General features: G+C 42.4%; 3 protein-coding genes and 1 non-coding gene across 7 annotated transcripts in view; all 4 read right to left on the bottom strand.

The window, feature by feature from the left end:
- NCKAP5L (NCK associated protein 5 like) overlaps positions 1-2,714 on the bottom strand; it is a 60,012-nt gene extending 57,298 nt beyond the window's left edge. The window contains exon 1 of one of the 3 annotated variants that reach the window (XM_058174042.1): positions 1,924-2,714. The gene's annotated coding sequence lies outside the window, so the exon portion shown is untranslated. The other 2 variants (XM_058174038.1, XM_058174035.1) reach the window with 2 other exon arrangements.
- Positions 2,715-6,052: 3,338 nt separating this feature from the next.
- Positions 6,053-24,261, bottom strand: KANSL2 (KAT8 regulatory NSL complex subunit 2). 2 transcript variants are annotated; one of them, XM_058174047.1, is made up of 10 exons: positions 24,123-24,261; positions 23,034-23,292; positions 16,840-17,018; positions 15,642-15,756; positions 14,436-14,599; positions 13,151-13,317; positions 12,685-12,781; positions 8,891-9,144; positions 6,835-7,065; positions 6,053-6,229 (listed from the first exon to the last, which is right to left on the bottom strand). In XM_058174047.1, exons 2-10 carry the CDS (start codon positions 23,282-23,284, stop codon positions 6,131-6,133), a joined length of 1,557 nt encoding a protein of 518 aa, XP_058030030.1. In that variant the 5' UTR covers positions 23,285-23,292; positions 24,123-24,261; the 3' UTR covers positions 6,053-6,130. The 2 variants fall into 2 exon arrangements, with proteins under 2 accessions (XP_058030030.1, XP_058030031.1); XM_058174048.1 differs by lacking the exon at positions 24,123-24,261 and adding an exon at positions 23,830-24,100.
- LOC131193783 (small nucleolar RNA SNORA2/SNORA34 family) lies at positions 9,743-9,884 on the bottom strand. Its single transcript, XR_009154034.1, has one exon. It is a non-coding gene; the product is annotated as a small nucleolar RNA SNORA2/SNORA34 family (small nucleolar RNA).
- The window catches only part of CCNT1 (cyclin T1), a 28,160-nt gene continuing 24,840 nt past the window's right edge, over positions 24,151-27,470 (bottom strand). The window contains exon 11 of the transcript XR_009153971.1: positions 24,151-24,287. The gene's annotated coding sequence lies outside the window, so the exon portion shown is untranslated. The remainder of the gene's footprint in view (positions 24,288-27,470) is intronic.

Raw genomic sequence — 27,470 nt, 5'->3', positions numbered from 1 at the left:
TTTTCCTCAGCGCGAGGCAGATGAGGGAGGAAGGGGGGCGCGCATCCGCGGGGCTTCAAAGGGAAGGAGTTGCATTGCCACGTGTGTATGGGGTGGGGGTGGAGAAGCCACCCACTGGCTCCGGAGATTAAGGAAGCCCGGCATAAAAATGGCGGGAAGGAAGAAGTCGAGATAGAAGAATTGCTAGTTAAAAAAAAATTACTCATAGAATAAACAACCTTCGCATTTTGGTTGATCGCAAGTCAAATAGCTTCTTTTAATCCAAGTCTCGGTCGGCTCAAAGATAATGTTTAAAACGCCTATAACGTTCATCAAACACCGTCATCCATTAAAACGTCGTCTGACATAAAATTCAAACGGCATCTAAAATGAACCAACAGCCCTATACAGCTCGCTGGAAGAGGAGCTTTCTTAAAGCAAGGCAGTTCCATAGAGCAGGGCTCTCCAACCTGGACAACTTTAAGCCTGGCGGACTTCAACTCCCAGAATCCCCCAGCCAGCAAAGCTGGCTGGGGAATTCTGGGAGTTGAAGTCCTCCAGGCTTAAAGTCGCCCAGGTTGGAGAGCCCTGCCATAGATCGCAGCATCCAGCTGCTCGTCTGTTTTATACGCCGCCTCGATGGAATCGAGTCTCTCTGAACTCCACCGCTGGGCTCATCGCTAAAGCCAAAGCCCCCACCCCCCTCTCCTTTCTTAAAAACTCAGCGCCTTGGGTGAACGCAGCCAACTGTTGCTCATCCACAAGCCCCGGTTTAACATCGCGGCTTGAATGCCACGCGATGAAAACAAGCCCATCCAAGAGGGACGGGTTTTCTAAAGCAGATGCGGAAACGACTTCCAGCGAGAGCTCCACTTTTTAAACCGTGCAGAAAGTGCGTTCGCACGACTTTTAGCTCTATAATTTACCCCCCTTGGAATGGGGTGTTGGGAGTAGGAATGGATTTCCAGAGAGGGGGAAAAATGCAGACTTGCAGGAACCGGGAGCGCTACTCAGGTGACCCTGAGGACACAGATAAACCTCCCAAGTGTTTCAATCACCCGCTAGAAGGATGCACACGACCAGCTGCCAGCACTTTTGGGACAACCAAGACCTGGATGACTAAGAATCTCTACAGACCATTCGCACGACCCACTGAACTGCGGCTATCACGTGTTAGTTTTGCGCACCCAGCCCGTGAGTTGACTGGCAGTACATCCCGCGAATCCAAAGCAAATGGACGGAGTCAACCACGGACACACGTATCGTGTGAATGCATCCACAGGTTCTGCTGCCATCAGTGCTCGTCCCCCAACTATGCACCAGTGGCCTTGCTAAAATAACTCCGCTGACTGGCTTCCTACGCACACGTACCCTTAACCTTATTAAAGCGTAATTCGTAAGGAGAACTCGGCTGGGGAGAGGGGACAGACTGCACTTCAAATTCATCAGGCTCCCTCCCCCTCAAAAAAAAACCCCACCTTCGGCCGCTCTAAGCGCTGCAACTCAATCGGAGCCCTAAGGACAAGCGCGGCTTCGGTGCTCGGGGGGGGCGGCCCCCAAACACGAGACCGTGAGGATCTGGCGCAGCGGGCGAACATCGCGTCCCGCCCAGTTCCCCGGCGACGCAATCGGCCTACAGGAGTGACACCCTACCACCCACCTCCGGTTGGAGGGGATGCTCCGGACAGAGCCGCAGAGCAGCGAAGGGAGCGGACGCCTCACCCCGCGATGTTACTCGTAGCAAACGGGGCTTAGTGCCACCGAAGCAGCGGAGATGGCTCCGCAGGCGCCTCGCCGCATTTCCTGCAGCCACCGCGGCGATCTCCCCGCTTTCTCGCTTCCAAAGGCCGCTTCTGAAGAAAGTGATGTCATGGCTTTAAAACGGCGGGACTCCTCCCTGCATGCTGACCCGCGACAGCCAATGGGTGCCTGGTCCAAGCTTACTTGGCGCCAGATGTTTCTCTCCCGTTTAGCGGCAGCACCAGTAGCGCAGCTTCCTCCGGCTGCTCCAGGCCTAGCAAAGGGCCAGTTAGCTCCACGATGGCGGTAGTAGCAGCCACAGCAGCAGCGCAGCGTTGGGATTGCTGTGAGAGTCTTGACACGTTGGAAGGGATGAGCAAGGAGCTGAGGTGCTTTGTTAGCTTTTCACGTTGTTGCTATTGTTGAGCTCATCCTGGACCTCGTTTTTTTCCTCTCATGGAGGCGCCTTCTCTGGAGATTTCTTAACTTCTGAAGCCACCAATCTTTTCAATATTAACCTGCCACACTGTTAATATGGTGATAAGGAACTTAAGTACCAAGCTTTAGGATGAACCCTTTACAAGATTTAAAACAAAAGAGTTGAGATTCTAGAGACCACATGGGTCTTTTCAATGTAGGTTTGCAACTTTTTCTGGGAGTTATGGCTGGTGTTCAGACAACATGCTAAGGCTAACTTAGGTTTAACGTGACTTTGCAAATGTATCTATCCTAGTTAAATATATTGTATCATAAACCATGACCAGCTCTGACTTGTTCTCATTTGCAGCAAGATCTCATGATTACTTTTCAGGCTGCGGTTAGATCTTTATTTTTAAGGAGGGTGGGACTAAAGCTTGTTCCCACTGAGGGTTAAGACTACAGGTAAGTAGCAGGTTGAATCTTTACTAGAATGTCATACCTGGGATGCAAAAATCCAGATGACCACTAGATAGCAATCAACACATTGAAGCTTTCACTGAATGCCAATATTGTAAAGCTATTGTCTGGTTCCTACAAATTGAAGTCATTAGGCCTACCTGTAAAAGTGGGTGCAGTCTTGCACTCCTGATGATTCATCTTAAAGGCATAGCTAGCAAAAGCAGAATGACTATATGAGGAGAGAAAAGCTGAACGCTGCCTAGTCCAGGATAGTAAGAATGGACCTGTTCTGTATTTCCCCAAAATTCTTATATGCTTCTAGACTTGACTTCAACTGATGGAAACTTTGTCATACCGATAGTTCTTGATTGATGACTACAATCGAGTCCAACATTTCTGTTACTAAGCAATACAGTTACATGAATTTTGCCCCATTTTACAACCTTTCTTGCCACTGTTTTTAAGTGAATCAATGCAGTTAACATGCTTGTTAAGTGAATCTGGCTTTCCCCATTGACTTTCCTTGTCAGAGGGTTGCAGAAGATGATCACATGACCTTAGTGCGCTATAACTGTCACAAATACATGTCAGTTGCCAAGCATCTGAATTTTGATTACCTGACTATGGGGACGATGCAACGGTCATTAGTTTGAAAAATGGTCATAAATCACTTTTTTTGGCATCGTAACTTCGGTCACTAAACGAATTTTCACTCAGTTGCTTTTGCCATTCAAAGCTTCCATAACGAGGGTCAACAACAATCCGGTACTAACAGCAGGATCTCAGAACTAGATCTCTTTGCATACCTGCTACAGCTCCCATAATATACTTTTAAATAACCCTGCTACTTCTATCTATACTTGGTATTGCATAATGTGTTATCTGCCTAAGCTATTGGATAAGATGCAAGAGCTTTACAGACTCTATTGCATTGTTTCTCAACCTTGACAATTTGAAGATGTGTGGTCTTCATCTCCTGGAATTCCCAGGATTGAGAAACACTGTTCTACTGCAAGGCTGTCAAACTCACGGCCTGCAGGCAGGGTCTGTCACATGCTGGCCATGCCCATGCCTGGTTTAGTGAAGGGGAAAAAGTCACAATACGTTAGGTGATGCCTCATGTTTGACACCTGTTTTACTCTCTCCTGCTGGCGAGAGTCGTCATACCTCTTTTGAACTATCTATGAAATCTTGTATGCCTATCTAGCTTAGTAAATCCTTAATTTTACCTTTCTGAATCCCTTGATATTTATTTATCTCTAAAGCTTTGTGAAAACACAAGAGAATGGAGACCTTCTTCTTCTTATGAGATTAATGACCTTTCTCATATACTGGGCTGTTATAGTTTATTTAACCATAGCTTGCAGAAGAAATTCTATTCTTTTCTATTCACAGGGAGGCGGATCCTGTTTTTTTTTTCCAACTTGGAGACCATAGAGCTAGAGACTGGAATAACCCAAATAGCGCCTCCCATTGCCACACTATGGAGAATATAGTGGTTGAGTTATGACCATTTGTTCGGTGACCATTTAGTTACAGCAGCACTGAAAGCCCCCTGAAGTTAGGACCATTACAGTCCCTTCAGTCCCATGATCAAAATTTGGGCACTTGGCAGCATATCCACTTACAACAGCAAGTGTTTCAATTCCTCTTGCCTATCTCTAGCCATCTGCTTATCTTTCTCCCATTTATGCCCTTTTGGCCCCCTGAATCCCACAGCCCTTGCCACCCTAGCTGGCTTTCACCATCTTTCTGCTGCTCCAAGCATACCCAACCTGGCCCTTTGCAGAGCCAGCTGCTGCCACACCTGGCTTTCTTCCCTGGACAACACATTTGCTCTCTAGATGGCCTCGTGACCAGCAGCTACTTTGTGAGCGGCCAGGCCAAATACTGACTGCAGCTTTGCATTGTGCTATTGGGCCAGGCTGGGGCTGAGTTTCATGCTGCGAGTGCGATTTGGGGGCTTTTTGCAGCCTCATAGCTCTGGCACACCAAGAGGCCCTTTTGAGCAGAACTGGGCCAGTGCAGGTTTCCAAGCATGGCTGCTGTGGCTTCGTGCTGCAGCTCAGGGGCTTCCTGCAGCCCCAGAGTGCAGCCCCAAAGTGGTGGCATGTCAAGAAGCCCTGGAGTCTGTGGTTCTGGGGCTGTTTACATCCTGCATGCTAGTATACAGGGCAGCCAAATGGGCAGAGATGGGAAAGAATAGGCAGTTGGGAGTTGGAGGCAGTCCTGTATCTTACCGAGGGTCATGACTAGGAGAGGAGGGACCAAGCCCACAATGGCTTGGGGTGGGTGATCATCAGCTAACAACTGTCCAAATTTGGTTAATGACAGTATTGGGTAGAACTAGGATTGCCATTGCTAAGTGATGCAGGCATGTGACATTCTGCTTTGCAACTGCATAACTTAGCAATGGAGCCTAGCGATGGATTCCCATCTCAGATATGGTTTTAAGTTGAGAACTACCTATAGATGTAACCAGATTCCATTTTGAATTGGAATCAAAAGTTTGAATGTGAGCCATTTTGCACAGTATTCATTCAGGGAAAAAACCCAATTTTTTTTTACAGTTGTTTGTAACATTGGCTTCTATTTGAAGGCAGAGGAACAAATATAAGATTTCGGATATGAAGGCATAGAACCAACACTTTGAGGGAACTCTGTTGATTCTCTATCAGTGCCCTTCATCACAATCTAAATGTTGCTCTATATTGGATATAACAAAATGGAGAATATCAGTAATATTGGTAAAATTTGACATGTTTTAAAAGTTTGCATCGAAAGTGAACAAGGAAATTATATTCATCTGCCTTTTGGTCCTTGGGTTCCAATGCAAGATACATAGTGTTTTGTTTGCTTTCTCGTTCCTGTTTCTACTCAGGAGGCCAAATAATCATTTTTTAATTGGCTCTGCAATTTCTTCTCTCTAGAGTTTGGCAAAGAAACTAATTACATTCACACAATTAGAAGAGCAAGCTATAAAATGTATCCAGTATTTTTATTCTTATACTACAAGGGATTTATACACATTATAATGTAGAAGTGGAAAATTGCTTATACGGGCTTCAGTGCTAAAGGAAAAGAGAAAAAAAAATCCAGCTATGTGCACATTATACATCAACAGGCTAGTGTACAGTACAGATAATAAAAAGCTCTGCTTTTAGCATGGCTCAGCCTGTGACTTCAAATACACTCCCAATAATTCATCTATGGAAAATATCTTAAGCCATTTCCTCTTATCAGGGCCTATGACTATGAATAAGGCAGAGGCTTTTGCTTTTTGTATTAATTGAACATTAAGATTTCCTATATTTTTCTCTCCACTTATACCAGAAACCAAAAGGCATTCCCTGAAATGAGATCTGAAAGAAGTCAGTCAAACATGCTAAAGCTGCCTCTCACATGGTTTTCCAGATAGATATTAAATCTGGGCGAGATTTAATAGAGAGCTGGCAAAACACTGGAAGCCAAAAGGAGTTCAAGAGCAGCAGCAGATGCTTTATCGGACAGCAGACAGTTTTTTTTCCCCATCTCAGTTGATAGCTGATAGTTCTGAATTCCCATTGGTTGCAGGTTCGTCTTTCTTATCGTCCTCCAACTTTGATCCACTTGTCACAAGATGATGCGTATTCTAATAGAGATAGATAATTGATCCTGTAATTTTTATAACAATAATACAAATTGCAATCATATTAATACATTAGCCAACTAAAAAAAATAATTCAACCAGATATCAATAAGATGATTTTTCTTTCTGGATGTTATGAAAATAAGGAGAATTCACAGATACACAATTCTGTGTGCAAAATTTGTCCATATTCTAAGCAAGTCAACAAATAAAGCAGCTGAGGAAGACATTTCAAGAGAAATTGCTTGAATGTTTACCAACTGAAACTCTGGCAATTCAAAGGCTTCCACCACCTGCCAGTTCTTAACCCTCCCAATACTACTACCGACCAGCTGTGCTGTTTTTTTGGGGGGGAGGGAGAAGGGGGAGATAATGATCCTTTCCTCAAACTTTCCCCTAACCCATGCAGTGAGCAGATGGCTAATCCCCTTGACAAACAAAACTGGCTCCTCATTTTCTTTATGGTCCGCCTGTGTATATGAAAAGGCTGGCTGATTCTTTTCAAGGCCTTTGTAGAATAGGCTGTTCTAACAGGAACACTTGGCAACTAGCTACCCCTAAAACAAAAGAAGCCCACCAGAGGAAATCCTCTAAACTTAGCACAGTACCTGCGCTGATGGCTCTTGTGGAGGTTCCGACGCAAGGAGTGTAATTTGTCTGGGAAAACTTCCCCTTCCTGCCTGTGTTGGAAGTCCTTGTCGAACAGATTCTTCATCTGAGCATACAATTATGGGAGCTTCAGCCACATTTTTGCTCAGTTGGTTCTCAAGGGCAGCAGAAGCATCAGCAAGCAGAGGAGAAGGGGGACACTGCATACCATCTCCAACAACATCCAAGTCCTATCAGAGAACAACAAAGAAGACCATTTGGGGTTGGGGGAACACAGTGCCGGCCACTAGGTTTTTCCTCCCTCCCAACCAATTTTTGTGTGTAAATTACACCATAGGAAGGCATAAAAATCAGCCTCTTTTTAATTAAAAAGGATGAAAAAAAAACTTTTGGCAGTCTAAGCTTCATTTCATTTAGAATAGTCCTCAACTTACAACCATTTGTTTAGCAACAATTCAAAGTTACAACAGCACTGAAAAAAGTGACTTACGACTGGTTTTAACATTTATGACTGTTGTACCATCCCCATGGTCAAAATTTGGATGCTAGGCAACCGGCATGTATTTATGACAGTTGCACTGTCCCAGGATCACGTGATCAGTCTCTGTAACCTTCCCAGCTGGCTTCCAACAAGCAGGGTCAATGGGGGAAGTCAGATTTGCTTAATGATCGCATGATTCACTTAACAACTGCAGTGCTTCACTTAACTCTGGCAAAAATGTTGCAAAATAGTGCAAAATTAATCATTTAACAATTGCCTTGCTTAGCGGCAGAAATTGTGGGTTTTATTGTGCTTGTAAACTGAGGACTACCTACATTCTGTTAATACAGGTAGGTTTGCTGGGTGAGCTTGCTGTCTTAGAGGGTATGCCTGTTTCTCTATTTTAAAAAAGTGGTATGAAATTAAAAGAGGGCATTTATAGATCCAGAGTAGCCAGTTTGTTGAGCAAGACTTTCCAAGTTATACAGATGCCAGATGCATCTACTGATTATAATGAAATGAATTTTAATAAAAAATACGCACTCCAGAAGATTGCCTCGAAAATACAAAATACTTAGGAAGATTTTTTAAATGACTGGGCAGATGATAATTATTTTCCTATTAGGATTAATACAAAGCACTGTATTAAAAACTACAAGTAGTCCTCGACTTACAATAGTTCATTTACTGACTGACTGAAGCACTGAAAAAAGCAACTTATGACTGTTTTTCACACAATTGTTGCAACATTCCCATGGTCATGTGAAAAAATTCAGAAGATCAGCAACACTCATTATTTATAACAATTGCAGTGTCCCAGGGTCATGTGATCACTTTCTACTACTTTATGACCAAGTCAATGGGGAACCCGATTTACTTAACAACCATGTACTAACTTAACAACTGCAATGATTCAGTTGTGGCAAAAAAAGTCATAAAATGAGGCAAAATTCACCCAACTATCTTGCTTAGCAACAGAAATTTTGGGCTCAATTGTGGTCATAAGTCAAGGACTACCCATAATAAAAATGCACTCTTTTGTGGACAGAGTAGAAAAAGGTTTTAAGAATTCCAAGATACAAATTTTAACAATCTCATTTTTCAAAGACATTCCAAAATATCCAGTGCAAACTTTCCAGCCCTCACCAACTGAATACCATTATAAGTCAAATAATTTCATTTTAAAGAATTGTAAAGGGGAAAGGAATGTGATAGTAAGTGGCCTACCCATTGTTGTACAATTAGCATTAGAAACACTTAACTTTCACTGCCTATGAAAATTATTAAGAACTGAACCATATATTCATAAAGCCATGTTACACACCCTGAGAGTATAGTCGTCTTCTCCTGTTGGTATTTTACACATTGCATGAATAGAAAAATGACTATTTCATTCTGTAACTGATTATCTTACTTTTCTTAATTGTTTACTTCTCTTTTGCTTTCAGTCTCTCTTACATCATAAAGTTTGGTATAAGTACTGTATTTGCATTTTCCCTATATCCTTTCATACGTAGGCTCATGCCCAGCTCAAAGATCATAGGGTCTTCTGCATTGCCTCATAAGATACTTACATCACTGAACTCCAGCGGCAAACTCTCTGTGGGGCAGAGTTCAGCTGCACTCAAGTAGAGATCCGTGGAAGCGGTTTCCAGTTCCTCAGGAACACACAGTACCTGTTCAGGAATATACATCTGAGGTGGTAGCTGTAGATGGAGTGGGCAGCAGGGATTTTCAGAAAGGTTTACAGGCACTGGTTTGCTACAGGGTGCTTCTTCTGACCCTTGGCACAATTTAAATAGGAGTTGATTGGTGTCCTGGCAAATATCTGACAATGCAGTCAAGGAAATTTGGCAAAATGTGCAGTGCATAGCAGGTATAAAAAGTAGACCTTTAAGCAAGTCATCTGACCTTGAAAACGTACAATATGTAAACTAAGGAAATAAAGGGGAACTTACTTTTTTCCTTGGATAATCTTGTATGTGTTAGAAAATACTGGAGTTAAATATGAGCTCTGTATATATTAGCATAATCTGTTAACCAATAATAAAAATCAACTTTTGATTTAGAACTGGGGTATTGTTCTATACTAGTGGACTGATTCTGTACTGTAACTTCAAAATAAAAATAGGTATCTAAACTACACAAACATTGAATTTTTAATAGCAACATTTATACATAACTGAAAATGTAATTTCCTGCAAAAAATTGCATTTTTACAACAGAATTTAGTTCAGGCCACAAGCTTCTGACTAATAAATACCATAGCATAGTGAATTCTAAATATTACTTTTTGCTGGTCTAAAAGTTAACATTAAGCCTTTTAGAAGAGCCTTTTTTCATATACATTCAGACATGGGACTGAAGTAATCCAAACAATTTGGTTGTATTTCAGGCTGTGGCTTAACTGCTATTTTTTAAAGTTTTATTGTTGCTTCCAACTGAATTGACTGTTCCAGTTTAATTCTGAAGCTATGGAACAGCCAACAGACCATAGGAAGTCACTTCTTTCGGCTCCTGCTTGAAACCAGAGGCTACAGCAAGCCACCAGCCTTGATTCAGGGCCAAGAAAAGTACAAAGGTGGGAAATCTTTGGGCCATATAGGGACAGAAATTGAGTTTTGATAATACTCATGAAGATCTTTACACTTTGGGGAAAAAAAACCTTTGATGGAAAATCATTTTAGTGAAGAGTTTGGTGGAAGCTGGGATGATAGCTTTAAATCAATCACAGTAATACACAGTAACATGTTGTAAGTCACTTCTTGTGAGATGGTCGGCTAGATAAATTTTATTAATAATTAAATAACTGTCCACACAGCCACATTCTGCACCAGGTGAAGCTCTTGGATGCTTTCCAAGACCAGACCCATGTACAGCATGTTGCAATGATCCATTCTGGAGGTGACCAGGGCATGAATGATGATGAGTGCAGCCTCATGGTCCAGGAAGGGGCACAGCTGGTGCACAACATAAAACTGTACAAATTTTCTCCTAGCCATGGCTGTCCCCTGTTCCTTGAGCAGGAGCTGAAAGTCTAGCAGGACCCCCACGTTGTGCAGTGGGTCTCTCTGGGCCAATAAAACCCCATCCAGTACCAAAGATGTTGAATGTGCTGAGGAGTTTAATGGTTATCTATACAATAAAATCGTTCAGCTTCGAGACGGTCTAGACCAAAATTGCGGCGATTCAGATGAGGCGTCTGAGGGTGGTCTTGGTGACATTTGTTGGGATGAGTTTGACCCTGTGGCTCCCGAGGACATGGACAGGTTGTTGGGTAGGCTGAATGCCACCACGTGTTTACTGGACCCGTGCCCCTCCTGGCTGGTGCTGGCCACTCAGGAGGTGACACGAGGCTGGCTCCAGGCGATTACGAGTGCCTCCTTGTTGGAGTCTTTCCGGCCGCCTTGAAAGAGGCAGTGGTGAGGCCCCTCCTCAAGAAGCCCTCCCTGGACCCGGCTGTCTTAGGTAATAATCGTCCGGTCTCCAACCTTCGCTTCGCGGCGAAGGTTGTAGAGAGTATGGTGGCATATCAGTTTCCTCTGCACCTGGATGAAACTGTCTATCTAGACCCGTTCCAGTCCGGTTTCCGGCCCGGTTACAGCACGGAGACGGCTTTGGTCGCGTTGGTGGATGATCTCTGGAGGGCCAGGGATAGGGGTTGTTCCTCTGCCCTGGTCCTATTAGACCCCTCAGCGGCTTCCGATACCATCGACCATGGTATCTTGCTGCGCCGGTTGGGGGGATTGGGAGTGGGAGGCACCGTTTATCGGTGGTTCTCCCCCTATCTCTCCGACCGGCCGCAGACGGTGTTGACAGGGGGGCAGAGGTCGGCCCCGAGGCGCCTCACTTGTGGGGTGCCGCAGGGGTCGATTCTCTCGCCCCTTCTGTTCAACATCTATATGAAGCCGCTGGGTGAGATCATCAGTGGCTTCGTGTGAGGTACCAGCTGTACGCTGATGACACCCAGCTGTACTTTTCCACGGGCCACCCCAATGAAGCTATCAAGTGCTGTCCCGGTGTTTGGAGGCCGACGGGTCTGGATGGGGAGAAACAGGCTCAAGCTCAATCCTCCAAGACTGAGTGGCTGTGGATGCGGCATCCCGGTACAGTCAGCTGAGTCCTCGGCTGACTGTTGGGGGCGAGTCATTGGCCCCGATGGAGAGGGTGCGCAATCTGGGCGTTCTCCTGGATGAACGGCTGTCTTTTGAAGACCATTTGACGGCCGTCTCCAGGAGAGCTTTCCACCAGGTTCGCCTGGTGCGCCAGTTGCGCCCCTTTCTAGACCGGGATGCCTTATGCACGGTCACTCACGCCCTCGTGACGTCTCGCCTGGATTACTGCAATGCTCTCTACATGGGGCTCCCCTTGAGGGGCATCCGGAGGCTTCAGTTGGTCCAGAACGCGGCTGCGCGGGTGATAGAGGGAGCCCCTCGGGGCTCCCGTGTTACACCTATCCTGCGCAGACTGCACTGGCTACCTGTGGCCTTCCGGGTGCGCTTCAAGGTGTTGGTGACAATCTTTAAAGCGCTCCATGGCATAGGGCCGGGCTATTTACGGGACCGCCTACTGCTACCAAATACCTCTCACCGACCCGTGCGCTCCCACAGAGAGGGACTCCTCAGGTGCCGTCAGCTAGGCAGTGCCGTCTGGCGACACCCAGGGAAGGGCCTTCTCTGTGGGGCTCCCACCTCTGGAACGAACTCCCCAGGACTTCGTCAACTTCCGGACCTCCGAACCTTTCGTCGCGAGCTTAAAACGCACTTATTCATCTGCACGGGACTGGATTAGATTTTAAAGTTATTGGTTTTAAGGGTTTTTTTATTATTTATATTGTTTTTTAAATTCGGCAATAGAATAAGTTTTTTAATTGTTGTTTTTTAATTTGTATTTATATGTATTTTAACTGCCTGTGAACCGCCCTGAGTCCTTAGGGAGATAGGGCGGTATATAAATTTGAAAAATAAATAAAAATAAATAAATAAATCACATATCAAAGCTTTGGAGTTTGACTGTTTATCAGGAATTGAGTTTATAACAAACCTGGATGCTGGCAAAAAGAATGACATTAAGAAATATTCCAGTTTTCAAAGGAATGGTTGTCAGAAATGTGTAATCTATCTGTTTCGGAAATGATGGTATTTTCTACCTATCAAAGGATGCAGCAATATGTGTTATTATGGCAGAGATTCTGTGATCAGAATTGATACTATTTTAAGATATTGGTACTTTTAATTTTTTTAATGATTTATTTTTAAGATTAAGGATCTTGTTAAAAAAATTGATATTAATTTTAAAAAACTCAAACGTGTTTAATTGGTCTAATTGTGAGAAGTATTAATACTAACACCAGTGAAAAAGAGGATACGAATAAGGCAATGTCTTGTCATTGGGAGAGACTGGTTGGAACATCGAACATCATCTACAAAGGCCAAACACCTCTGGCTAGAACGGGTAGTATGTGCCTGGAAGGTACAAACCAAACACAAGACAGTATTTTAGAGAAGCCACTGTTTTAATATGAATTCTTTCAGTCACACATCAGCCTCTGAAATACACACATCAACTCCTCCTGTGTTTTCATAATCACACAACAGACTGAACTTATTAATAGCATAAAAAGCAGGCTAAAATGTGCCTCATTGTGAAGGAGTTTTACTCTCCCCAAATTGATGTTCCCTTGAAAACACTTGGTTTTGAATTCTGCACGTGGCACACAGCTTGCACATATCTGGAAATTAGGAGTTACTTCCATTTTTCGCTTTCATAAAATAATCAGGCACACAATTTTTTATCACCCCTGGACCAAACAGAGAAGCAAATAACTCACTTACCTGCTGGCCAGCACCCTCTGTAGCCAGCATTCTGCGTTCCTTCAGCTGCCGATGTAAGAGAGCCTCCACACCATAGCGTTGTCGGTAACGCCTTAAATATTTCAGCTGCTTCAAGTTTTCACGTTCTTTAGACAGAAGACCCTCTGGGCCTGTCAGGAGACTGCTACCTGGAAGACATTAATAACGCATCCTCAATGTAGAATTAAAATATTATACCCTTCTACTACAGATCAAAAGAGTTCTTCTGGGAGTTTACTCATTCTGCTTTGGGAAAGAAACTGCTTTAGCTCAATTCTTAGATTTGATTGTTGCTTCAGAGAAGAAATACAAAATGATCACCATAATTCTACTGCAGGGATGAGCAACCTGAAGCTTCCTTTCACTCCGCATTGTATTGTTATTTCAATAGTGTGATTTTCAATGTTAAGTTTCCCAATTCCATTACACTCTCCCCCCACCCCCACCCCTCTCAACCTTAAGGCCTAAAATAGTTCCTTTGGGATCTAATGCTAGCCCATTTTGGAAAAAATTTTAAGGTTGAGAATTGGTGAGATTGGAAGGCTGTCTTGCGTCCCTCAACCCTTGAAATGCTGCCCATCCCTGTTCCGTAAAACTATGATGTCTGTAAGGTTCTACTACTCTGAGAATAAATGTAGCACTTCACAAGATTTTTAAAAAGTAAAAAAAGAATCAAGGTGCAATCTAGAGGAAGCACCATCTTCCAGCAGTGTTGTCATGGAAGACTTTTGGGATGATGTTTTCAGAACACATATTTCAAAAACTACTCTGTTAATATATATAAAAGCACTTTGTTAGAACTAATTAAAATAACTTTTGAAACAATTAAGAAATGTTTCCTTAGCTAGTCTCATAGGATAACTGACTAGTGATATTTATGCAAACACTTTCTCTTCATGAAATTCATGAAATAATGAAGTTTTTATTAATTATAGGAGCCAAATATTTTCTTAATGATACAACAGATCTCTGAGTTCAGACATATGGTATATGAAGCTCTCTTTCACTCATGGCTACAATGCAGTTCTATTTTTAGGAACAGATGATGCTCAAATGCTGAACATTTCTAATTAATCTGAACATTACCTTAATAAGTACCACTTCAAGAAAATATTAACAGGCAAAAAAAAATATCAAGATATATCTACAAAAAAAGTAGTCCCCAAGCTCTAAGCTCTTGATAAACTGCTTCTGATAGCTGCTATAATGAATTTCACACCAAATTTTGTGATGTCTTCAGCTTATGGTCAGAGTTGTAGCCATTTACCTATGGCTTCATGTTCCACCTTCCGGCTGTGCAAATACCGGCGCTTCTTCTCTTTCAGAAGGTGCTGAAGCCGTTTGAACTGATCAATATACAGAGATTGTAGCCGGATCAGTTTTTCTCGCATGATCAGTGCCACCTCCTCAGCCGTATACACACCAGCATGTCTGCACAAACAGGATCCAATCACAACTCATCCTCTCTAATCATTAACATGGAGAATCACCTAAAGCAGTGTCAGGTAACAAAAGTAAGCTATTTAAAAGCAAAGAAATCAATCAGCAAGACCTGTGACCTTCAGCAGGAAATATTTAATGCAAAACATTTTGAAACCAAAATGCTAACTTGAGGAAGTTCAACACAATATCTCCTGGGGTACCCCTCAAGAGCTTAGGAGCTACACATCTACAGTTTAGGTGCTGTCCTAAGTACAAGTAATGATCTGAAATATTTTTGTAGTTTAAAGGATGAGAAAATATGAGATGACAGCTTTCAAAAATGCATTCTACAAGGCCTTCTCTCAACAATTGTTTATAATTTTCAGTTAGTATAAAATGTAGTTGATACATTATCCAGTTGCTGCTTAATTGCACACCAGAACATATAGCAAATTACACATATGGAATAACTACACGTTACATAGAAATATTTGAAACTTCATGGGGCTACAAATAAGATTATAAATGAAAAAGTTATGGACTAAAATACTTTCCGTAAGTGCCTCAGAAAAGAAGGGCAAGCCAAACAAAACATCAGTTGTAGATTAATGATCAACATTAATTTGCATTCATTCATAACGGTCAAAATATGTATTTATGAATACAGGTTGGACTCAAGGGTTTTGTGAACAGAGTAGGACTGATGAAACTTAAGTCCTCTGCATGCCACTAACCACAACTTTCAACCATCAGTCAAAAGGTCCAATGAGAGGGGATATTGCACTTTGTAGTTACGAACATTTGAAGCTTCCCATCTATATACCCCATCATCAACTATTCTGGTGCTCTTAAAGAGAACTAGTCAAAATTGATGCTAGGAAGAATGACCCAAATTGTTCTGAAGGAAGAAGGATTATGTTAAAGCAAGAACTTTGCTTTTGAAAACTCATACTCAATAATGTTCAAATATATATATATATTTTGGAAATGAATTAGCTCTACTGCACAACTCTGCAGCAGTAATGCACACAACCTTACTCAAGAGACTTACTTTAAAGGATCCTCTTGGTCACTATCAATGCTATCTGCTTCACTATCAGGATCACCTCTCCATGTCTGATCCACAGTAAGAGGCTCCTGGTCTCCCTCACTCCAGCTGTCTTCATCTGGAAAAAGGAAAAAGAAAAATATGTTGACAGTCTACATTCTTTAGTAAAATTAGTGTAATGTCATCAATACAAACTAAAACAGAGCTACCAAAGTGAAAATCTCATATGAACATGCACTTCTATAAGCTGATATAAGCATGTCCATCAATCACAATAGCAGGATATCCATAAAATCCTCATTTAATCATATACACTGCATTAAAACCAATCACTAGAGCATCATCGGAAAATCTCATCTTTCTATTTACCTAAATGGCAGACCAATACATCCATAATATAACCTTGATTTGGCAAGAAAACAAACCTAGCACCATAATCAACGTATTTATTTGGTCATCTTATAAAGTATGAACCATAACCATATAAACCAGTTCTCAAATTCAAATCATCTCATCTAATTTTAACTATCCACCAATGAATAAATGCTGCATCCATTATCAACTTAATATTTTAAATTTCTTACATTCTTCATCCAACTACCTACAGGGAAGTGAAAGCAAATTCTTTTTAGAAAACTCAAATTAAGGCTAAGATCTCTGTAAAAACAAACCAAAGGCACAGGATGCCATCCTGATACAGGATATTCTTCTATTTTACAGTTTACTCAGAAAAATATTTTTCTGAGTGTTCGGATTATTCTGCAAATGGTCCATACGGTTTATAGGATTCATCAATAAATGTATTATGTTAAATGTAACTTCCCTCTAGAGCAATTCCTAAATTAAACAACGTAACCCAAACAACAAAATATGTATGCTTTACGACTTCTGAATGCAGAGTCAATGCCCTTTGCTAAAAAATAAATTTGTGACTTCTCAAGATATTTAAACTGAACCAATTATTAAAAAACAGTAAAGGGAAACATAAATGCACGTAATGAAAACATTTTAACCTGGTACTGAGTGAGACTGAACTTTGTCTGCTTCCATCATTTCTCTAGGTTGCTTTGTTTTAAACTATATATTGAAAGAGGTTTGTTAGAATATGATCATGCTATATGATCAAGCTAAAATTCAACCTCTGCATCTAATTTTAGAAGAATAAAAAAATGCCTAAGATAACATCATCTCTTCCACTTACCCAATATCCTACTGCCCTCACTGCGGTTGTTTTCTGCAGTTTGAGAGCCCTGCTCCGTCTTGGCATAGGAACTCAGCTGACAGAGAAGAGACTCTCTCACAGGGCTAGGATTAGACTTTTTCATTTGAGCCTGTAAGGCCAACACGTTTCTCCGAGCATGTTCAGCACAGAATGACACACTAGGTAGAAAGGCAAAACAGCAAGTTATGCATTGCAATTTCTAAAATAGCTAACAAAGAAACATTTCCATATTATTTAAAGAAAGGTCCACTAGAAGACTTCCAAGGTCCCTTCCAACTCTGTTATTCTGTTATGTAGGAATCAATAAAGTGAATATACCTGGAAGTTGCTCAGTCTGGGAGATGTTGCACTAATCACTCCTGATGACATGCTCATCTCAGTCCCGCTTTCTTGCTTTCTTGCTTCCTTTTCCTACTAGGCTAGACTGCCTTTACCTCAGTCTCATCTGTTTTCTTCCCTTTAATAAAATCAATCTAAGTTCTACCCAAATCACTTATAGCTCTCTACCAGATTCCCTCTACCACCCATTTCCTTTTAACAGAAAAATATTTTTTCATTAAAGTACAGAGTCTTTTGCACTACAGTGTAGTACTATTGCGATAGTAATACTATTGTACTCTCATAGTACAGGTAGCTTTTGACTTACAACAGTTCATTTAGTGACCATTCAAAGTTACAACGGCACTGCAAAGTGACATGACTGTTTTTCAGAGTTACCACCTTTGTAGCATCCCCATGATTATGTGATCAAAATTCAGATGCTTGGGCAACTGGTTCATATTTATGACCGTTGCAGTGTCCAGGGTCATGTGATTTTGGGGGGGGGGCAAACTTCTGACAACCAAAGTCAATGGGGAAACCAGATTCATTTAACAACTGTATTGTTAACTTAACAACTGCAGTGATTCACTTAACAAATGTGGCAGGAAATGTCACAAAATGGGGCAAAACTCCCTTAACAAATTCTCAGTTAACATAATAAATTTTATGCTCAACTGCGGTCATAAGCCGAGGACTACTTGTAGTAATATAGGGCTATTTATTGCTAGTCCTTGACTTGTGACTATCTGAAGTTACAAGGATCTCCTTGGGGGTACTTATGATTTAGTTCTGACAGCCAAGGGCCCCCACAGTCACATGAACACATTTTGGGCACTCAGCAACCAGCCCATATTCATGGCTGATTGTAGCATCCCAGTCATGTGACTTGTGTTTGACATCATTTTTGCCAAAACCATTTATTTCAATGGTTCGCCACAGCAAACCACTGGTTACTTAAAGATATTTGCTTAACAACTGCCACAAAAAGGTTATAAAATTGGATCAGTCATGTGGATTACCCAATTTACAGATGTCATAATTTAGGATCATGATGGGCATGTTCCACTATGGCTGTAAGTCAAGGACTACCTGTAGTTCATATTACAAATGAATGATGTTTAAAATGTTTTAAAGGCTCATAAAGTTATATTTTAAAGACAGTAATGAGAACTTTTTCTTTCCTCTGGGAGCAGGGAGGTGTCTGCTACAGCTATTTGTTAATCTTACTTCCTAACTCTGGATCTGCATGTGTTCTCAAGGCTTTCAGAACTATTGGAATTTCAGTGAAAGCCATCACTTCACTCTAAAGCAGGGGTCACCAAAACTGAACTGCATGAGTGATAAGCAAGCACACGCACGCAAAGCTCCACCTGCACAAGTGGCAGGCAAGTGCATGCGCGCGAAGTTCCATTCGTGAGTAGTGGGCCTTTGCGCTCGCATGCAAAACTCCACTCGTGTGAGCAGAGGGCACTTGAGTGGAGGGTGCGAAGCTCCATTCACGTGTGCGGAGCAATGCAAGCACCCTCCATTCACGCGAGTGGAGCTTCACGCATGAGCACAACTGCATGCCGCCTGTGTGAGTGGAGTTTTGTGCACAAGCGAAACCACCCGTCACTTATGTGCAAAGCTCCACCGATGTGAGTGGAGGGATGTGCACCCGTCATTTTCACCAGTGGAGCTGTGTGCACTTGCATCCACTTCCCATTGGCACACACACCCTGCACTGGGCCGCCAAGCAGGTAAGGTTGGGGACTACTGCTGTAAAGCATTTCTTTAACATCCTTTAAAGTTGTCAGCAAGCAAACCTTAAGGAGTCTTTTCCCCTGTAGGCCAAAGGCAAGGATTCCATAACCAGACTAGAACATTTGGCAGTTCACATTTAAACAAAACACTCATAAGAGTGTGTGGAATGTAGAATCATGATTAAACACTGAAGCAGGCAATTTGGATGTTGCCCTCAAGCATTTGGTAAAAAAGGAACCAAAATGAAGAGAACCACTATATGGTACAAATTAGAAAAGGAACAATGAAACAATGCTTTCCAAGTTGCTAAACATACTTCCTTCAAAACAAAAATGATATACATTCTTCTTATAGTAGCCTTCCCTGACTGGGTGTCCTTGAGTCTACACTTCCATAATCCCAATACATCTAAAGGTCTCCAGTTTGGATTATTAACATGCTCCAGTTCTCAAAAAATACACATTATACTTAAAGGTCTATGTATTGAAGTCTCCAGTCCTCTTCTAAGAAAGCTGAAAACTCAGAAATCTATACAGTACTTTCATATTCAACTTGTGCTACTTGAAATTGAGATGTTTGTGGCTTTCCAGACACTACAGATTGGGATTCCTATTTTCCTTGACCAATGGCCAATACAGGTGTGTACTGACGGGAACCAGATTTCAACAAGGTCTGAGAATCACATACACATCATAAACATTTATCAAGCAGGTGTCTACATTCCAACAATAGGCCCTTGTTCTTGTTGCATGACTCAAGAACCTGTTCTATTATTGCTAACATTGGATTAGACTAATAAAAGCTTCCAAATGAGCAAGTTTCAAACAAATTGTGAATTAATGAAATTTTTAACTGTTAAAATGGAAATGTTTATGATTTATTCCTCATGATTGTGGAGAGTAAAGGGTAAAGGAGAATGTATAAACAAATGCTTGTGATTTGAAATTTAATGCTAAAGAAGTTTCAGAGACACAGCCAGTTTTTCCCTAAAGAATCCCAATTTGCTGTGAAAAAAGATGAAACTGGCACAAGCACCTTTTTACCCCCAAAGAGAGGGTGAAAATCTGGGTGCGTTTTATATGCTGAATATAGCCCCGCCCACCTGCCGGCCCCCACCCTTTTAACATTTTCGGGCAGTTCCAGGCGGCGGGGATCTGGGCCGGGGCACAGTCTGTCCTGAAGAGGAACAAACCTCTTCAGGACATTTGGGGGGTGGGGTCTGCCTGGCGGCTTCGGTGAACAAGGCGGGTCCCACAGTTCACGGCTGGTCACCCCTCTGGCCACCCAGCAGGCAGCTCAGGCCAGGCAATGGTCGCGATGACTTCACTCCCCAGCAACGTGAGGAGCCACTGCTGCTGCCACCGCCTAAGCCCTCTCTATGCCCAAGAGCCGAGCTGAGCGGGAGCCATGAAACATCCCTCCTTTCCAGCCACCGGGATTTCCTGATTCCAAAGGAAAGTGTTTTCCGGCAGCAGCCCCACGATCCTCTTCCCGATTCCAAAAGTGGGGTGTGCAGAGGCAAAAAAGGTGCTTCGCGTTTTAGGCGGCAGATCTGGTCAGGAGGAAAGATGTGAGTCTGCTGAGGAGGATGAGGGTGCACGGCTCTGCAATGTGCAACGGGAAGAAGCACTTTCAGGCGGCAGCGCTGTGATCCCCTCCTCAAATCCAAAATGGTTCCCAATTCCCTGCTGCACATTGTAGGGAAATTGGCTGCCGCCTGAAACGCAACTCTAAAATTTGCATTGGGGAATCGGGCCAAAGGGCAGCGGTGGATGGAAAGGAGGGATGTTTCACAGCTCCCGCTCGGCTCGGCTCGGCTCTTGGGCATAGAGAGGGCTTAGGTGGTGGCGGCAGCAGTGGCTCCTCACGTTGCTGGGGAGTAAAGTCATCACGACTATTGCTTGGCCTGAGCTGCCCGCTGGGCGGCCAGAGGGGTGACCAGCCACGAACTGTGGGGCCCACCTTGTTTGCTGAAGCTGCTGGGCAGATTCCCTACCCCAACCTTGACCATCCTGAAGAGGTTTGTTCCTCAGGCTGTGCTCTGACACTCACCCCCCAGAGCTATAGGTAGGAAGACAGGGGCATCTCGGGAGCAGAGCCTTCGATGCCAAGTTCGTCTTCTGCCCCCATGAAAATCATTCCCCACCCCACTCATTCCAGTTAAACGCATGTAGTTATAGGGTTTGTTTTAAACAGATAACTGTGCTGCTCATTATCAAAATCAAGTGGAAGTCTGGACATGGCTGATCCTGATGCTGATAGGCAGAGACAGAATTCTTTTTTTCTTGTTTTCCTCCCCCAAAATTAAGGTGCGTCTTACACTCCGGTGCATCTTATATACCGAAAAATACGGTAAATGGCATCCATCATTCTTTGTTCCATAATCCAGAGTTCATGTTTTGCTTTTGTCCTCAGCCATGAAATAACCATCACATTCCAGAGGGTTTTTTTTGGTCCAACCTACCAAACATGGTTGTTGGCAGCAAAACTAGGGGAAAACTCTATATGCTGCTTTAAAATTCTGTATAAAATATAAATTTAACCTAATAATTTAAATAAATGCTCCTGTATCTTCCCTAATTATTATTTCATCTAATAGCACAGTGGCTCTTGTGGTTAGGATGCTGGGTTGGAAGTTAGCAAGCCTGGGTTCGAGACCATAGTACTGTGTGCTGCCATAGGGTGGGTGAGCTCTCTCGTCCTTTGCTCCAGCTCCTGCCAGGGATATGAAAGGAGGCACCAACTGGGCATCCACCCAGGCAACTGTGATGTCACTGGCTAATCCTTTCAACCCGGAAGTGCCTCAGTGCTTGTTCCCACACAAGTGCAAAAATTTTATCTAAGTCTATATAACTGTTTTGTAAACAGTGCTTCATTTATATTTTTCTAAAGAGCTTTTTAAAGAATGTTGATTCAACTGTCAACCTTTCAAGGTGGACTATGTCAGGAAACATATCTCAAGAATGAGAGATTGACTTGGCTATAAGAGAATTTTAAACTCTGGTTATATTTTTCCTTTCTTCCTTCTTGTAGCTAGCAAGTGAAAGCAGTCAGTTTAAATTCCTCTCTAATGTTTTTTTTTATTTCTAATCTCTTCATTTACCAGGCTTCAGGTAAACCATTTTGTAACTTTCACTGCATTTCTCAAAGATCTCTGTACAGTAGTTCTACACAGCAATCCAATCAAAGGCTTTGAAAAACAAAGACTGACCTTTTAAATGTTTAATAATTTAGAAATCGGGTAGAAACATTTAGTAATCACTCTAGTTTATTTAAATGTGCTATTTTGTATATTATTCATTTTAATCAGTTAACTGTTAACTTTGTACCAATCTTTAAGCCTGTGATTAGCACTGAGCTAGGTCTGTAAGACAAACTTGACTTTGGATGTTTTGGGAGGAAATATGTGCAGCTGTCCAGCTATCTCAAAATTGTCTATGGATATGTGACAACTCCTTATTTTTAATCAACAGATGCTCTGGAATTATTTGAGAAGTCTAAAATATGAAAATGTTCTTTAGAACAGAAGTCCCCAACTCCTGGACTGTAACCCATTTGGAACTGGGCTGCACAAGCATGTAAAACTCCATTTGTGCAAGCATGCTCGCCTGCTGCTTGCATGGAACCATCTCCTCTTCCCCTCCCCGCCACAGCAAAGGTTGGGACCGGTGCTTTAGAACAAAGAAAGCTACCTCATGTGAAGTACAGATATGGCTCATCTATTTAAGTACCATATTTCCTGACTGGCATTGATTTTCAAGAGCATTCCCTACTGTCATCCTTTCTCAAATTTCCTCGGAGATGCCAGATTGAACCTGAAATCTTGTTGTACTGTATATGTTAACCTGCAACTCTTTTCAGTTAATGTTCTATAAAAAAAAATCTGTGAACACAACACAAACGGTTTGCATCCAGTCTTGACAGAGGATGATATAATTGCATGAATGTAACTTTAAGGCATTCCGCAATTATTCTATGCATATAGTCTATTATTTTCATTAGATCTATGATACAAGAAGTGTTTATGATCTGCTCCAAAGGCTGAGGAAGAGAGAAGACAAAATTTTCAGCTCATCTCTAGAGATAATGTGAACGTATAGAATGCATACCCATCTTTCTTCTCCGGCTTGGGAGCTGCGTTTGGGCACCTCCTGCCATTCTTAGTGGAAATATAGCTGCACTGCTTGAAGGGTGCATTCCTGTCTTCAAGGATGTGTTTAATGCAGAACTCGAGCCCTTCCAAACGAGGCTGAGAGCATGGACGGTGAGCAAAGGCACAGGACAAGGTTTCTTGTGGCCTTGGCACAGGAGTGAGCTGCCCGCGACTTGAAGGCAAAACATGAATGCGAATTCTGTTCATGCCAGTGCCTGTAAGAAACAGGTTAGTAAAGATTTGAGATAAGTAAAAAAAAAAAAAGAGAGAGAGAGAGAGTCACTTCTGCTACTATAAAAATCCCTTTGTTCCCCCCAACAAGGTTATTTCGGTTTTCCTTCTGACTAGCAAAGCTTTCCTCGTGATCAATCTTGAATCACCAGATTCTATATTTCAGACTTATACAACTACCGGCAATCCGTGGATTCACTGGACCCTAAAACAATTCACACCACCCCGACCAGAACCCCAAAAAGGCAAGAAATGCAAATAGACTCTTGCGACGACTTTTCCTTTTTTTCCCCGTCCCAGTTCCTCAACTGGCTGGGCAATTACCTTGTTCCCCTTTCTTTCCCCCCCCTCCCCCCTATTAACCCTTATTTTTTTAAATTTTTTTAACCGCTTAAGCAGCTGCGGCTCCTGTAAATTAAATACCAGATCAGATCTTTATACAAACGGCGAGGATCCTCACGGAGGATTCTTCCCAACAGTAACGTATTTAAAGTTCATACAAAACATGTTCCCTCTTTTACCGTAAAAGGGATTAAAAGTCCCTCCCCCGCCGCCGCCTTTCTGTTCTCCGCGCTTCGCTTAATTCAGACACGCGGGGGCGAAGCCTTCCCCAACCCAGTCGAGAAGGCGCTTCTCTTTCCCCCTCAAGGGGGACTCTGGTCCCTCGGCCACATACGAGTCCCCCACGCCTACTGCTTCTTTTTCCCGGGAGCCGTTTTGCAAGCGCGAGAGGAAAAGCCATCTTGGGGGGGGGGAGCCCCAAATCCGCCCTCTTTTTTTTTTTTGGTCAGCGCAGCAGCCGCCGCCATCTTACCTTCCTCCTCGCGCTCTGGCTCTCAGCGGGGCCTCGAGCTCGCTAGCGCCAGCCAATCCGGAGATGACGTAGACCAGGACGTGATTGGGTAAAGGAAATGTCATTCGAGCCGGTGTAGAGGAGGGGGCGGAAGAAAGGCGGTCAGAACCGCCCTTGGATTCCTCACTAGGAAAGCATTGGAGAGAAGGCTTTTTAATCGTTTATTTTATTTTATTTAAACGATCCCGATTTAAACTATTTTAACTGTTTATGGCCTGCTTTTAATTTCATTGCAGTAAGCTGCTTCGAGGGCTAATATAAACAAAGTATTTTATATTAAATAGACTTCATTAGATATGAAACAGACCAAGTATCCCCCCCAATGCCATCGCTCTGCTAAAGAACTAATTCCCACACTGTCAAACTAGTAAGACTGTATTACTATTATTTTTCTCTTTCCTATCTCTTTTTCTACTTATGACTTTGTTGCTTGTATATTGTTTTATTTAAGTTTCCTACCAAGATTTGTGTTGATTGCTTATTTAGTATCCTATGACTATCACTAACTGTTGTATCTTATGATTTATGAATGCATTTTTATGGCTACGATCATGATTTATCACTTATAAAATGATGTTGACAGGGGGGCAGAGATCGACTCCAAGGTGCCTCATGTGTGGGGTGCCGCAGGGATCGATTCTCTCGCCTCTCCTGTTCAACATCTATATGAAGCCGCTGGGTGAGATCATCAGTGGCTTTGGGGTGAGATACCAACTGTACGCTGATGATATTCAGCTGTACTTTTCCACCCCAGGCCACCCCAGCGAAGCTATCGAAGTACTGTCCCGGTGTTTGGAAGCCGTACGGGTCTGGATGGGGAGAAACAGGCTCAGACTTAATCCCTCCAAGACGGAGTGGCTGTGGATGCCGGCACCCCGGTACAGTCAGCTGCAGATGCGGCTGTCTGTTGGGGGCGAGTTGTTGGCCCCGATGGAGAGGGTGCGCAACTTGGGGGTGCTCCTGGATAGGCAGTTGTCTTTTGAAGATCATTTGACGACCGTCTCCAGGAGAGCTTTTTATCAGGTTCGCCTGATCCGCCAGTTGCGTCCCTTCCTGGACCGGGATGCCCTATGCACGGTCACTCATGCTCTCGTTACCTCTCGCTTGGACTACTACAATGCTCTCTACATGGGGCTCCCCTTGAAGAGCACTCGGAGACTCCAGCTAGTCCAGAATGCGGCTGCGCGGGTTATTGAGGGAGCGGTTCGGAGCTCCCATGTAACACCTATTCCTGCGCAGACTGCACTGGCTACCTATTGTTTACCACCTTCAAAGCGCTCCATGGCTTAGGACCGGGATACATACGGGACCGTCTACTGCCGTCTTCTACCTCCCAGTGACCGGTGCGTTCCCACAGAGAGGGACTCCTTAGGATGCCGTCAGCCAATGTCGGCTGGCGGCCCCCAGGGGGAGGGCCTTCTCTGTGGGGGGTCCTACCCTGTGGAACGAGCTTCCCCTGGACTTGACAATTACCTGACCTTAGGACCTTTACTTGTGAACTTAAAACCTATTTATTTCGCATGGCTGGACTGGCTTGATTGTTAAAATTTTAATTTAATTTAATGGGTTTTAAATTTTTGTAATTTTATAGGGTGTAATTTGTATTTTAAATTTCTTTGGCCAATTGAATAAGTGTTTTAAGGGTTGTTCTTAATATTGTATGTGTTTGTGTTTGTATTTTATTTGGTTGTTCACCGCCCTGAGTCCTTCGGGAGAAGGGCGGTATACAAATTAAAATATTATTATTATTATTATTATTATTATTATTATTATTATTATTATTATTATTATTATTATTATTATTATTATATCTTTTATGTACACTTGAGAGTTCATGCACTGAAGACAAATCCCATGTGTGTCCAATCACACTTGGCCAATAAAGAATTTAAGCAACTGGGTTTGGTATTCTACCAAATCTAAATCTAAATCTAAATAAACTAAACTAAACTAACTACTCAAGCAGGACGGAATTTAACAGGAAGGTAGGATTCCATTTCATGAAGATGGAACTGCTGATCTGTTAAGATCAATTAATGGAATGTCCTTTAATGGACACCACCTTTGGCAGGACTAACTCAAACTTCATTTTGAAAAAAAACACCATTTTGCTTGTCATACCATTCTTAATACTGACAAGTTTGTTGTATTTAATTGAAATCTGCTTCCTATAATTTAAGTCAATTATTCCATACCCTGTATGACATGGTAATAGAGAACAGATTTTCCAAGTGTTCTTGTAAAGCTCCATCTTTATTTCCTTGCACCTCCCAAAATCAGGTGGCATTCAGTCCCTTAAATTTTTCATTGCCTTTTAGTTTTTTTACCATACTATAGCATACTATAATCCCTTAATCTTCAACCAGCATGGCCCACAGTTGGAGCATATCAGTATGAGATTAATACTGCATGCAGATAATATAAATGTATGGATCCCTTTCATTCCCCTTTACTAGCTACCTAAAACTGTATATCAGTTTCCTTCTTTCATTTTATTCAAGATGGTTGTGATTACTTATTCTGCTCATTTATTTAAATTACTTTTCCTTAAGTTTAAAAACAACAACTGAAAGGTTCTTCAGCCAACTACTGTTGATGTTTGGAGTGCTTTATGCCTAGTTTTTCCAGCACAACTAATTATGTGGTCTCACATAGTATGAAAACCATGTGGAGAAAACGATAAGGGATTAAAAGAAACATATCTTAAGACAATATTTCCAAAATGCAAAGTGAGGGGGCATTTGGAGTTGCAGCAAGATTTACAATAGCTATCTTCTTTAATTGTACAGGATTGAAAGCTTAATTATCCCATCCTACTTATTATAATTTCATTTTCATTGAAGTTTTTGCTGGATTCCTGAAGCCAGTTATTTATTACTTGGGAAACACATTTTTCCAAACTACCCTCTTTCTACAGATATACTTTCTAGTGCAAAGTACCTTTTTGACAATTTTTGCTGATCACCAGTGTTTATCCGTTAGTTCCAAATATGGACTAATTAAAGATACTATAGAAAGTTAGCACCCACCCTTCTCCTAGAAGAATGAAATATTTTAGGAAATATTAAAAAGGCAGAATATTATATTTCCCTAAAGGAGAAATGGAGAAACATGCTCTTGGAGACAGAAAGCAGCCCCCAAATCTGTCTTAATAGCCCAGTAGACATTTAGGTGCCCATTAAGAAAGACTGGGCCACCCTATTCAAAAACCAAACTGAGGAGGCCACCTTTTAGAAATACAGATTTGGTAATCCATTCAAGACAGTATATTTTGAAACAAAGGCAAAATAGTAGGATTAGCCCTCACTC

This window comes from Ahaetulla prasina, chromosome 2, assembly GCF_028640845.1.
Source record: "Ahaetulla prasina isolate Xishuangbanna chromosome 2, ASM2864084v1, whole genome shotgun sequence".
In the NCBI taxonomy this organism is placed as follows: domain Eukaryota; kingdom Metazoa; phylum Chordata; class Lepidosauria; order Squamata; family Colubridae; genus Ahaetulla; species Ahaetulla prasina.
Note: the sequence above shows the minus strand (reverse complement) of the source record. Positions and strands in the feature narration are given on the sequence as shown.

Coding starts and splice junctions, on each gene's coding strand:
- KANSL2 (XM_058174047.1), bottom strand. CDS start 23,284: ATGAACAGAATTCGCATTCATGTTTTGCCTTCAAGTCGCGGGCAGCTC. Junction 17,019..23,033: donor AAGCCGGAGAAGAAAGATGG/GTATGCATTCTA, acceptor CTTTCTACCTAG/TGTGTCATTCTGTGCTGAAC. Junction 9,145..12,684: donor GACAAGACATTGCCTTATTC/GTATCCTCTTTT, acceptor CTGCATTGTCAG/ATATTTGCCAGGACACCAAT.